The sequence below is a fragment of the Asterias rubens genome, chromosome 6 (genome assembly GCF_902459465.1).
Source record: "Asterias rubens chromosome 6, eAstRub1.3, whole genome shotgun sequence".
Taxonomy (NCBI): Eukaryota; Metazoa; Echinodermata; class Asteroidea; order Forcipulatida; family Asteriidae; genus Asterias; species Asterias rubens.
Genome location: NC_047067.1, coordinates 6,272,204 through 6,284,699, shown reverse-complemented (window position 1 = coordinate 6,284,699; position 12,496 = coordinate 6,272,204). Strand labels below are relative to the sequence as shown.

At 40.3% G+C, this 12,496-nt stretch overlaps 1 protein-coding gene across 1 annotated transcript; it reads right to left on the bottom strand.

Annotated features, from left to right (window-relative positions):
• Window positions 1-7,575: 7,575 nt before the first annotated feature.
• LOC117291304 (cholecystokinin receptor type A-like) lies at window positions 7,576-8,736 on the bottom strand. Its single transcript, XM_033772941.1, has one exon. The coding sequence runs from the start codon at window positions 8,734-8,736 to the stop codon at window positions 7,576-7,578; it is 1,161 nt and encodes a 386-aa protein (XP_033628832.1).
• Between the last annotated feature and the right edge of the window lie 3,760 nt (window positions 8,737-12,496).

The window sequence follows — 12,496 nt, the reverse complement described above, 5'->3', positions numbered from 1 at the left end:
GGTCACTATGAGTGTATGCAGGACTGAAGGAGAAGTGTTTCGAATCAAAACATATATTGTCTTGAAAGAATACGCTAGCTTTTACAAAAGCTCAATAAGTGTTTTTGAAATTAATTTGACCTTACATGGAGCCTTTTTTTAATATGAGCAAAATTGCTGTCTCCTTCTTTCTATAAACATAGCTTTCAAATGAGTCTCTGAGTCAGACTAGTTATTAGAGTGCAATTTAAACGGCCTATAACATTCGCTTAAACTTATAGTTGTTCTTGTCTGCGAATTTTTCTTTCTTTTAATTTAAGGCGGCAACCTTTTATTTTTGTTGGCGGCTATTTTATTTGTACCCGTCACCTTCAGGGATTTTACTGGGAGTCCCGACAGCGATTTTTTTTTTCAAGGATGGTAAAGGCCAATAGATTTGCATACACGCTCCCATTGGCTGCCACGCACTTGACGCTGAATTATTCATCAGTGGGAATTCAGCTGTTGCCTTAATACACAACCACGAATTGTGTGTGTACCATAGAGCATGCTCTATGGTGGTACATACCATGGAGGAAGATGATTGTACACGTATTATGGCTGCAATTCATATAGCTCTATGCTGCAATAACCTAAAAGTAAAATACACAATGTGTGGCCTACACTACGTACGCGAACGAACGCCACTCACGTCATAGCAATTATCTGAACTTTGCAAAAAAACACTAGATTTGAATTCCAAACTTTAATAATTCACAGTTGACTGCGGCTGTTTTGGCAGTGCATCAACCTTGGCTCCATCATCAGTAGTGTGATATGCCTGCAAACAGCTCTTATTTCGGGAAGTCCCATGATGGGGTTTTCGCTCAATTGGCTCTGCTACCTCCATGCTGCCGTAAGCAAAAAATCAACGCTTGCGGAAGCAGGGAATTCTGTGCTTACCTCAAGAGTATTTCACAAGTTGTGGGGGGATTTTGGCTTGTGCGCAAGTGCCTGCTCCACGTCAGCACTGGCAGCCCATAATTTCAACTGCTTTACCGCAAGGGTAGAAATCGACGCTTGGAAGCAGGGAATTCTTTGTTTCTTTCCAGCGTTTTACGGGTTAGCGAGGGATTTTGTACTCTAGCAGAAATTTGGCACTTGCCTGCATATTAGCGGAGAAACAGGATCCTAAGCGCAGAATTTGGCGGTAAGCAGAGTCATCAAAGAGAAATTGTATCTCGACAGTGTTTTGGAGCCATGTTCTTATGTATTGCAGCCATAATTACGTTACCACCATAGAGCAATATACAGTGCATACATGGTACACACACACTTCGTGGTTGTGTATTAAGGCAATAGCTGAATTCCCACTGATGAATAATTCAACGTCAAGTGCGTGGCAGCCAATGGGAGCGTGTATGCAAATCTATTGGCCTTTACCTTCCTTGACAAAAAATTTCGCGTCCCGACATGGCTTCCTTTGTATGTAGCTGCCTTCATAGCAATCGTTAAAATAGAATAGGCTTTATACATTCGCAAGACTCAAAGTTAAACTAAACAACTGCTTTAACTGCAGAGGTAAAATTGCTTACGCAAGCATGTGAGTGAAACAGGCTGTCTTTTTGCATGAAAATGTATGGAGAAACTGAAAGTTTTTTAGGACCTTCTATTGTTAGCGTTTTCAATCACTCAAACAACATCTTATTCAAGCTAAATGAGTACTCACATTTAAGTGTAATTTGAAGTACATACACGACATCGGTTGTCAGAATAGACTGTTCTGATGGAGGAGGATTATGTGTGGTTTACCTAAGACTGTTCAATTAGTCAGAAGGGAACCTGCGGCTGACACGTCTTTTTTTGTTTTTTTATAACAAGAAATTAATATTTACCTAATTGGAAAATGAAAGATACTGTATAAGAAACAGGAAAACGAGGAAAACGAAATCACATTGAACCCTAATAGTTTGATCAAACTTATGGGGAAATTACCTCCATGTAAATGTCATTGTACTTAAATGAAACTGAGAATAGTATTCGCTCAAATTGAGAGGAAAATCCTTTGAATAATCGAGGAGAAAATTGTGTTTGCTCTCATCAAACCCCGGACAATACAATGGTCAGACGTCATTCGGTATCATTTAGGTCTGCTACGATCCAATAAGATCCAAAATCGCATGAGCTTTCTCAGATGATGCAAAGAAATGAAACAAGGTGGTTTAACGAACGTATGCGATGATTAAATTAATGAAAATGTACATTTATAACAGATCTTTTTATAAATAATAAGAATATATTACCGGCGAATTTGTGAACAGGCGAGGAGTTCAGCACCATAAGATAATAACAACCAACTTCACACAGGGGGGTGGGGAAGAATGTCCTTTGCCTATGGAATGATCTTTAATGAGTGATCGCGGGGCGGATGACAAAAGTACATTTTGCCGCCTTAACCTAAACCTCCAACTAAATTAATTGGAGAACCCGTACATCAGTTGGTTGGTTGATAAAGTATAGACAAAGTAGTATTTAATGGACAGTATGGACAGATTGTCTGTTATTTGTACAGACTAGTATCAACACTTGGTGTGGCCCAACATAAACATAGAATAGCAAGAGAGAAAAGCACTAGAAAGTGTTCTCGCATGGGGTTTAAGCTCAATCGGTCAGCTGAGTCACGGCACAAAACAACAGTTTTTTTTTTTACCTTCATACGTGCTAAACATGGTGTTCATATATGTCAAAATAAGATAATTTCAAGCAAAAACATTTCGAGTTAGGGATTCAACCATGACCATACTTTTTGTTTTTAGGTGCGTATTATGGTGCGTGATATCTGTAAACATGTTTTCAATCTTACCTATTGTCGTGAGCAGATCCTAAGGGAAAAAGAGAAATGTTGTTTCCACTGTGATATAAGCTTGACGTCAATCATAACGTACGGGTGGCAGTTTGGCGAGAAGACCTTTTTTTCAGGGTGATTTTTTTTTAAGTACAAGTGTCATGTACAGATGCAAACAAGATTGACACATTGTTGTTGATAAGCTGATATGACATAGCAGTTTGAGTATAGTTTGTAACTAAAAGTCTGGCATTGAAATCAACTCAAGAAAAAGGGTCAACGTTCACAGTCATCTCAACTTAGTGATGTGATCAGACCTTTATTAATACCCTTTGCTTGTGCTTTTGGGTCTGACACATTTTGTTTATCAGCTGATGTGAAAGAGTAGTTTGAGTATAGTTTTTTACTGAGAGTCTGTCAGTAAAATCAACTCATGAAATAGGTTAACATTCGCAATTCGTCTCACCCTAGTGATGTCATAGACCTTATTGCAAATACCAATGCGCAAGCGCAGACTGTTGAATGGGGTGCATTGTGGGATATATATGGATCAAATTTGGATACCAGCAAGACCACAATGCACCTAATTCCAAGCTTTACGCGGTATTTGCGAAAAGCCGGTCTATAAGACCTTTACTATTCTGCCCTTTGCGTTAACCCTATAGGAATCTTCCTTTGTGCAGCAGTACGAAAGTGTAGAGCCGCCAGGGCTACCCGTTGCGTGTGCTTTTAACAATGAGTATAGTGAGTGAACACTTGGTGGCAGCAGACTGACAAGGTAATAATAGCATACACATTTATAGTGTGCCATCTTTATATGTTGTACAATACCCTATTCCGAGGATCTGCACATACAATACATAACAAGCAAAAATATAGAAATATATAATTAAATTATACATATCATTAAGTGAACAAATCAAGAGACATTCCCCAGCCGTGATAAAATAAGCAAGACACTTATAATAACCATTGGTTCGTCCTTCGGATTGGACGTAATGCCGTTTGCCCCAATGTGTTTTGTAACGCCTGTAAAAGAACCCAGTGCACTTTTCGGAAAGAGAAGGGGTTCGCCCGGAGTTACTGGCTGTGGCTGCTGTATGCGCCGTAGCACCTTGTAAACCCTTATAAGATGTACGGTCTCGCAACTCATCACTTCAATAACCTATCTTTCTGAAAGTTTGTATCTAAGCGCCTTTTAGTACCTAAGCGCCTTGAGTACCTGACAATTCATCACTTCAATTACCTATCTTCTGAAAGTTTGGAACTGCGGATACTGAGGTCGTGTGGGGCGAATAACCGCATCTCGGGTAGAGAAAACGGTTGAGTGTAGCCCGGGGAATTCACGACTTGTATGTGGTTCGGTGAGGCACACTGTTTATCGCTGGAAGGTTCCTGGGGAATTTCCCTCCTGCTTAGCCTTTGTGGGTTAGAAGTTACGCCGTGTGAGACATAGTCTGTATTTGAGAAGATTGTGTAACTTGTATGAGGTGTGAGGTTCACCTGTCACTTGGGCCCAATTGTGTATAACTTGTGTATGAGGTTTAGTGCATTTATTGATTGCATTGTCTAAGGGCCTGATATTATTATAAGGCAAGGTTATTGGGTTGTGTTGTGATTATAAACCTGTGAATTATCTATTGATTATTGTACTTGAAATAAACCATTTAATTGTGCCTTGGAACCTATGAATCCTCGTGAGGTTATTTGAGGTTTCCTAACTGCTCTGTTATAATTTGAGGTTAATCTAAGTCTAGGTGGTGGTACATCTCCACCAAACGAACCGCCCGCAGGCTTTAGCCGCCGCTCGTTATTAGTCCCCCCCCCTTGTGTTTGGGTAGCCGCTCACCTGAGCACCAGGGCTCATAAATATATTTTGGGGTGCGATAATTAACCCGGGGGGGGGGCCGGTGTCCCCGTCGAACAAGACCAGACTTTTTGGCCCCACCCCCCGGTCCCGCCACAATATGCATAAAACAACAAACCTGTGAAAATTTGAGTTCAAAATTGGTCGTCGAAATTGCGAGATATTAATGAAAGAAAAGAACACCCTTGTCACACGAAGTTGTGTGCTTTCAAGAACTTGATTTCGAGACCTCAAATTCTAAATCTGAGGTATCGGAATCAAATTCACGGAAAACTACTTCTTTCTCAAAAACTACGTGACCTCAGAGGAAGCTGTTTCTCACAATGTGTTATACTATCAACCTCTACCCATAACTCGTTACCAAGTAAGGTTTTATGATCATACCATTTTTAGCAATTACCAATAAGCCTTTTTGAGGTATGGCGAACGTGATAGGAGTATACTGTTTGGTTTGGGCGTTAACACAAATTTATCCAAACCTAATAGTGTTGTAGCGTTGTTGTAGCATTGTGTCTCAAAAAGGCTTTATCACTGCCTTTAAAGCAAGATTTTAAAAAGGTTGAAAGAACTGCAGCTTCCTTGCAGCAAAAGTGTTCTAATGTTTAGGTGCGCAGGCGAAAAAGGCACTATCGCCATAATGTTGATGATATCCTCATATCCTTGTAAAGTTAAGAGGGACTTTGCAGAGGAATTAAGAGTGCCCGGAAGGGATGTAGGGTACGAGAACGATTTCTATTGTAGAGCTTGGGCTACACCATTATGAGATGTAAAAGTAATAAGTTAAAACGGTGTCTGATTTCTCTGTCGGTTATGGGGAACTAATTAGTTTCTCTAGTAAATAGTTGTGATATTGTAGCTTTAGATCTTGAAACGCGAACGACATCAAGTTATGAAGCTTTGTGTTGAGCTGGTTGTTCAAGGGTTGGTAATTTATCTGAAAAGTAATGGCAATCCAAACTTAATTTAGCAAACTTACTTGATAATAAGTAGCTGATTTTGATAGTAATGCATTTTGAAAAACGTTTAACTTCGAAGTGCTGCGATGATGGAAAAATATAGGTGTTCACTTTGTATCCACTGTTTGAATTATAGAAGCATTATTCTCAGATTGTATTCAACTGCAGATGTTCTTCCTGCGTCGACAAAGACGCTGCTGATTTTCGGCAATATTAAAAGAAGAAAAAACGCTACCATCTTTTGAATTGAGAGTTTCACAGGTTATAAACCTGAACTATGTATGGATTACCCTAAGCGTCATGAACCGTGTTTAATGTATACACTGCAAAAGTGAATACGTGTATACGCGCTATGCACAAGCTCTTAGCCAATGATAGCCTTGCATGCGTGCAAATTTCATCAAATATGGCAGACGATGACGCTTCGCTTATAGTGTAATTCATCTAGAATTGAAACTAACAGTGGGTTCCAGTTGCCAAACGTATACAATCCCTTTAAGTTACTAGGGATTATAATGAGTTCCCGCTGTCAAAGCGAGCGGTTAAATCAAAGTATGGATGATGGTCGCTGCGGTCTCTTGCGATAAGATTTTCAGAATGGTGTTTACACTTTTCTGTTTTGATAACACGCTAAAGCATGAATAAGCAAACCTTGTTTTCAACTAATTCCAAGATTTCGTGCACATGTTAAGGCAAAAGTAAAGTCCCTGTTGAATTGGATGTGATGATTATTGACTTTATACTTATGTTGTTTTGGAGCTAAAATGAGAACTCGATAATGTTTGACTTTATAGTCATCAGGGACTTAATGATCCGTACTTCGGCACACTGGTGAGATGAACCTTCATTTTGTGGTTTGTTTAAATTTAATGTCAGACAAAGTTGTTCGTCATCCACGTTCATTTATGCACCTGAAGGCCGGTTTTAGAACGTGTAATAACAATGAGGCAACATGGAGTGCAACAAACATAGGCCCGAGGACCGATCCTTGGGGAACGCCTAAAGGTAGCAGTACAAAAGCAGACCGGACACCAGTGATCTTCATCGTGCGGGTACTGTCACCCAAAAATGTGACTGTATTGAAAGTTGATCCTGTGACACTATAATACGATGTACTAAAAAAGGAGGCATGATCAATGGTGTTAAATGCTGTGGAATGATCAAACAGTAACAAAAAACAAAAACAAATTGTCCAGACTACGAACAAAATCATTTTAAACCCTTAGGAGAGCTTTTTTTTATATGGGGCTTTTTTGTGTGCAGAATTAAATGGTTTGCAGACTACTAAACGCCACACTACAAAAACTGGGGGTGTTAAAATTTGCACCATATGGGTGTTGTCATAGATAACGTTATATAGTGTTGTTTGCAGAAATGGTTGAAACTTTAACAATCTCAACAACTTTGACACACATTTCAAATTTCAAAGTGGACGGAAGTTCTTTAAATTTTCAGAGTATAGGGAGGGTTGCATTTTTTAAATGGTCCATAAAGTAATTGGTACAAGAAAAGTATTTATACATTTAGTTGTAATGTTGACAATGGTCCTCGGGAATCCTTTGTTTTTGGCAATATGATGTAGAAATGATTGCGAATGTAATACTGAACAGTTTACAGCAAAACATGTTTGCTGTGTGGTGACAACGGACCACATTGAAGACATCTTCTATTTTTGTGTGAGACATCTTTTGTTCGTTTCTTTGTCCCCTTAAGAGCCTCCCATAGATTTTGCGCACAAAGTTCCGTGTTGAGTACCCACGTCTGTAGAATTCCCCTGTGGAGACTCATTGTTTTCCCGTTTCTGTTTTGTTCTCGGTCCCCAATGAGTTAATATTAATTCAAACAAGCACAAAACGAAGATGCGTATTACTGAATAATAACGCGGTGCAACACAGGAAACGAATACCGCGTGTTGTGATGAGGAAAACCTGTGAACCAACAAGCGAGTGTTAACAACATTTCATCTTGCGGAGAATGACCTGGCAGTCCTTCCTGAACCGTGAATTGGAGAACCCGTATATCAACGGGTTGAACACGTTATTTACGTACACTAAACTTCTCGCCTCGTCTGTTACTGCGTTGAATATTGGATCGATTCCGACCCCCAATAGTCTGGCCACCACCTTGCCGACAAAGATCCAGTAGGCCAACCACGTTAGCAAAAACACCACGCTCGTAATGAAGAGCATCCTTGTCGTTTTACGCTGCAGTACAGAGGCCGGAGCGCGTTCTTTCGGCATGACTCGGAGACCCAGTTTGTTTCCGAATGTCTTAGGTTTTGCGTTTGCCTCGGACGGTGATATGCGAGCACACCGGCTTGATATGGACGCAATGTTGTGTTCCCTGCCGCTGTTGGTACCGGTCTCATCAGCAGATGTACTTGAACCTAGCTGATTGATGGGCGGCAGTCTGTTGGTGTTATTTGGGGTTGAGGCTGATGCAACACTTCTTGCTCTTCCTGCCATTGACAAGGATGCAATACCAACTTTTACATGTTTGCGAATGGTGATGTGAACCAACCTGTAGCAGACGATAATCAGAATGACGTTTATCAAGTAGGCAATAAGCTGAAACGCAAGGACTAACACTATCAAAAGTTGACCGCTTGAGTCTATAATCACTTCAATCAATGCAGGGATATTGACGGTCAGCGAAGTCACCAGTGACGCTAATGCTGCAATCTTAGCCCGTCTTCGGCCGAAGAAGCGCCTCAGCGGACGGCACACGGAGTCGTAGCGGTCGGCTGCTATCAGAGCCGTGATTATGATGGTGGTACCGACTGCAGTATACTCTAAAGGCCGAAGTAGATTTATAGCCTTGATGTATTCTGTGGTACCTATCACACGGCAATACTCATACACTATGTCCAACACCCTCATCAGGCAGACGGATAGATCAGCCATAGCCAGAGTCATGATGAAGATGTGTGTGCTTGTTTTCTGTCTCTTGTTCTTGTACACCAGGAGGATCAAACTGTTACCGGGCACTCCTAATATCATGACTAAGGTATGGATGGCAATCCGAAGAGTGAATTTCAGATTTTTATCGAATACCGCAGGAGCCGATGTCGGTACTTCGTCCACGTACGATGATGATGAAGCGTTGTCCATCGCAGTCAAAATTGTTAATGACGCTGAAATGAGAAACGTGTGTCTCACGAGATGTACCTGTTTGCATCAACGGGTGCTTCAACTCTCTATGCACTTTATCTCATGTATCTATCATCTCAGCTCTCAGCTACAGTATCATAAGAACAACAACGCCAAGTTCGAGCGAGTTTATGAGCGATGTTTTTGTATAACTTGTACTACCACTATGCATAAGCAAAGCATTTGAAATCAGCCTAGTTGTGGTAAAAGGTATCGCTAGTGTGCACTTGGATCCATCAAATGGTCCACCCAGTTTCCTCACCTTTTTCGAAACGGTCGGTTTGCTTTTTTGCTTATTTTTTTAGGGCATGTCTGAACACGTCACATCAGGTTTATGCATGCAGACACTACTGAGAAAACGAATAAGAGAAACCAGCTCACCCCGAGTGGATCTGACATTCAGGGTTGTCCAATCACGCAGTGCGATCCCAGCCCCCCCCCCCCCCCCCCCCCAGAGATTGTTTTGCGTAGGAAATTATTAACCAATTATGTTGCTTTTCGTTATTTTTGTTCAATGTTTGAATGCCGTGAGTTTTTTGTGTTATTTGAACAAATCAAATGTAGTAACGCTTGTTTTTGCAAAAACAAAGATTGTGTTCTTATCTTTATAACAGGCCGCGAGTAACTCTGCAGTCCGCATACACAAGGGGAGTTTGAAATTAGTTTTCCGTGATTGCACTAACCAAACTGTGGCAATTTCATTTCCTGCACAGGTGGGGGACAACAAACGAATTGATTCTTTGAAGGCCGTACGTCGTTACCGAGAGAAACCATTTGCGAGAAGGCACGAAGATGCCGAACTTTTTTTCCACAATATTAATTTTGTGATTTAAATCATGCGTGCGTGGAGTGTATTTCAGTCGAACGCGTCCAGTTGGTCAACCACTCAATCATAATGTTACCGACATGTATAGTTGAGCAGATAGTGACACGTCAGTTGTGTTAATTTTATCAACTAGTTCTGTTTACTTCAGTGCATAAACTAATGCATCGATGGATTGTTTTTCTATCAACAGTGGTAAATAGTCATAGGTGAAGAGTCTGGATCTAAACTTTTTTTGATTGAACATTCTTAATATTGATTATTATTAACTAGGGCCGGTACACGACTTAGGTGCTGACAGGATGATAGAACATTTTATTTCATACAATTTTATTTCATACACAGCATCCATCGGAGTATGACCAATGTAAACATGTTTTGTTTAAACATAGTACACTCTTTTAAAACACACACAGAATGAAACTAGGCAAAAAGAGAAATGGGTGCATCATCTGATATAGTAATTAAAAATATACTTGTTCTTAAGTTTGCACTTGCAGGCGCTGAACACATTTGATAACTGTAAAATTTTGTTCACTTGGTGGATCCCAACATTATGAATAAACCGTATGTTTATAGTATTTAAAGGCACTGGAAACTATCGGTAATTACTCAAAATAATTGCTAGCGTAACAACTTACTTGGTAACGAGCAATGGAGAGCTGTTGAACGTAAAAAAAAAAAACATTGTGAGAAACGGCTCTCTCTCTGTGAGGTAAAGTAGTTTTTGAGTAAGATGTAGCCTCTACTCAAACAATAAAGACTTCAGCTGAAGCCTTTTATTTCTACCTGTTGAAAGCACACAGTCACATTAATCTACAACTATACGGTATTATTTCTTTCAGTATTCTCTTGCAACTTTGATGACCAATCGAGTCCAAATTTTCACAGACTTGTTACTCTATGCATTATGTTGGGATACACCAAGTGAAAATACTAGTATTTGACAATAACTAAACGTGTCCAGTGCATTTAATATTTGTTTTATAGAAATTGTATAATATTTATACACAAAAATGAGCAAATACAATAAAGGCTTATACAGATGAACCCTGGCTGTGAAATTAAAACTTTCACACAATCATAGTAAAATCTAATTTATAAAATCTCAATCACTGTCTCCCGTATAATTAGGGTTGACACAACAGTACCATGACAATCCCGAATCAAATTTACGTAATTCCCACTTGGGAGTTTAGTAAATAACAATACAATTATAAATATACATTTATTTGTCGCTCCCGACCCCTTTGCTTCCTTTGCTAAGAATAAAACGTTATTTGGTCTATGGTTAAAGGCAGTGGACACTATTGGTAATTGTCAAAGACTAGCCTTCACAGTTGGTGTATCTCAACATATGCATAAAATAACTAACCTGTGAAAATTTGACCTCAATCGGTCATCGAAGTTGCGAGATAATAATGAAAAAAAAAACCACCCTTGTCACACGAAGTTGTGTGCGTTCAGATGGTTGATTTCGAGACCTCAAGTTCTAAATCTGAGGTCTCGAAATCAAATTCGTGGAAAATTACTTCTTTCTAAAAAACTATGGCACTTCAGAGGGAGCCGTTTCTCACAATGTTTCATACCATCAACCTCTCCCCATTACTCGTTACCAAGTAGGGTTTTATGCAAACAATTATTTTGAGTGATTACCAATAGTGTCCACTGCCTTTAAACTACCCTTTCATGCTACTTCGCTTCGATCGTATCACATGCAAAGCAGCTTAGTATTAAATCGGACACGCCATAAACTAAAAGGAGGCAATTTGATTTGTTTCAACTATTTACAACAGGGGATAACAGTGGAATCAAATTGACAAGCACATGCTCAATAAGATTAAAATTGTGAAAGGCCCAGAGTTAGACAACCTTTTCATGCAGTGCTAATTTTTAATATTTTGATAATTGCTTGTTATTCTACCTATACTTTTCAAAGGGACAAAATAATCTGCAAAGGTCCTCAAGCTAAATATCTTTGTCGTGACAAACTCTTACTGTGCGTCACAATTCTATAATTGTATTCAGTATTTCAGCTGCAATTGTGTTTTCGCTTCCTTAAAGCCATTGGACACTTTCGGTTAACAGTATTGTCCAAGGCCCACACTTCGTGTATCACAACTTACATATAAAATAACAAACCTGTGAAAATTTAGGCTCAATCGGTCATCGGAGTCGGGAGAAAATAACAGGAACACCCACCCTTGTTTCCGCACGTTTCGCCGTGTCATGACATGTGTTTAAAATAAATCCGTAGTTCTCGATATCGAGAATTGATAATGTTATAATGTTTTCTCAACAAGTATAAAGCATTTCATGGAAAAATATTTCAAGAGAAGTCTTTCACCATTACCTTCTGTAAACCCTGTAAGTTATTTGTAAATCTGTGAACTTTTAAAATGTTTTCTGTACCGAAAGTGTCCAATGGCTTTAAGCTATGACATGTTTACGATTTAGCCGAAAGGGTTAACAAGCACAACAACAATATTTAACAATTCATCTGGATCGTTCGGTTAGCTTCCCCATGTCGACCCAGGTCTGACCCGGTGCGTTCGGTTAGCTTCCCCGGGTCCACCCAGGTCTGACCCAGTGCGTACGGTCTTCCCCGGGTCCACCCAGGTCTGACCCGGTGCGTTCGGTTAGCTTTTCCGGGTCCACCCAGGTCTGACCCAGTGCGTTCGGTTAGCTTCAGCGGGTCCACCCAGGTCTGACCCCAGTACGTTCGGTTAGCTTCCCCGGGTCCACCCAGGTCTGACCCCAGTGCGTTTGGTCTTCCCCGGGTCCACCCAGGTCTGACCCAGTACGTTCGGTTAACTTCACCATGTCGACCCAGGTATGTCCCAGTGCGTTCGGTTAGCTTCCCCGGGTCCACCCAGGTCTGACCCAGTGCGTTCGGTC

Coding starts and splice junctions, on each gene's coding strand:
- LOC117291304 (XM_033772941.1), bottom strand. CDS start 8,736: ATGGACAACGCTTCATCATCATCGTACGTGGACGAAGTACCGACATCG.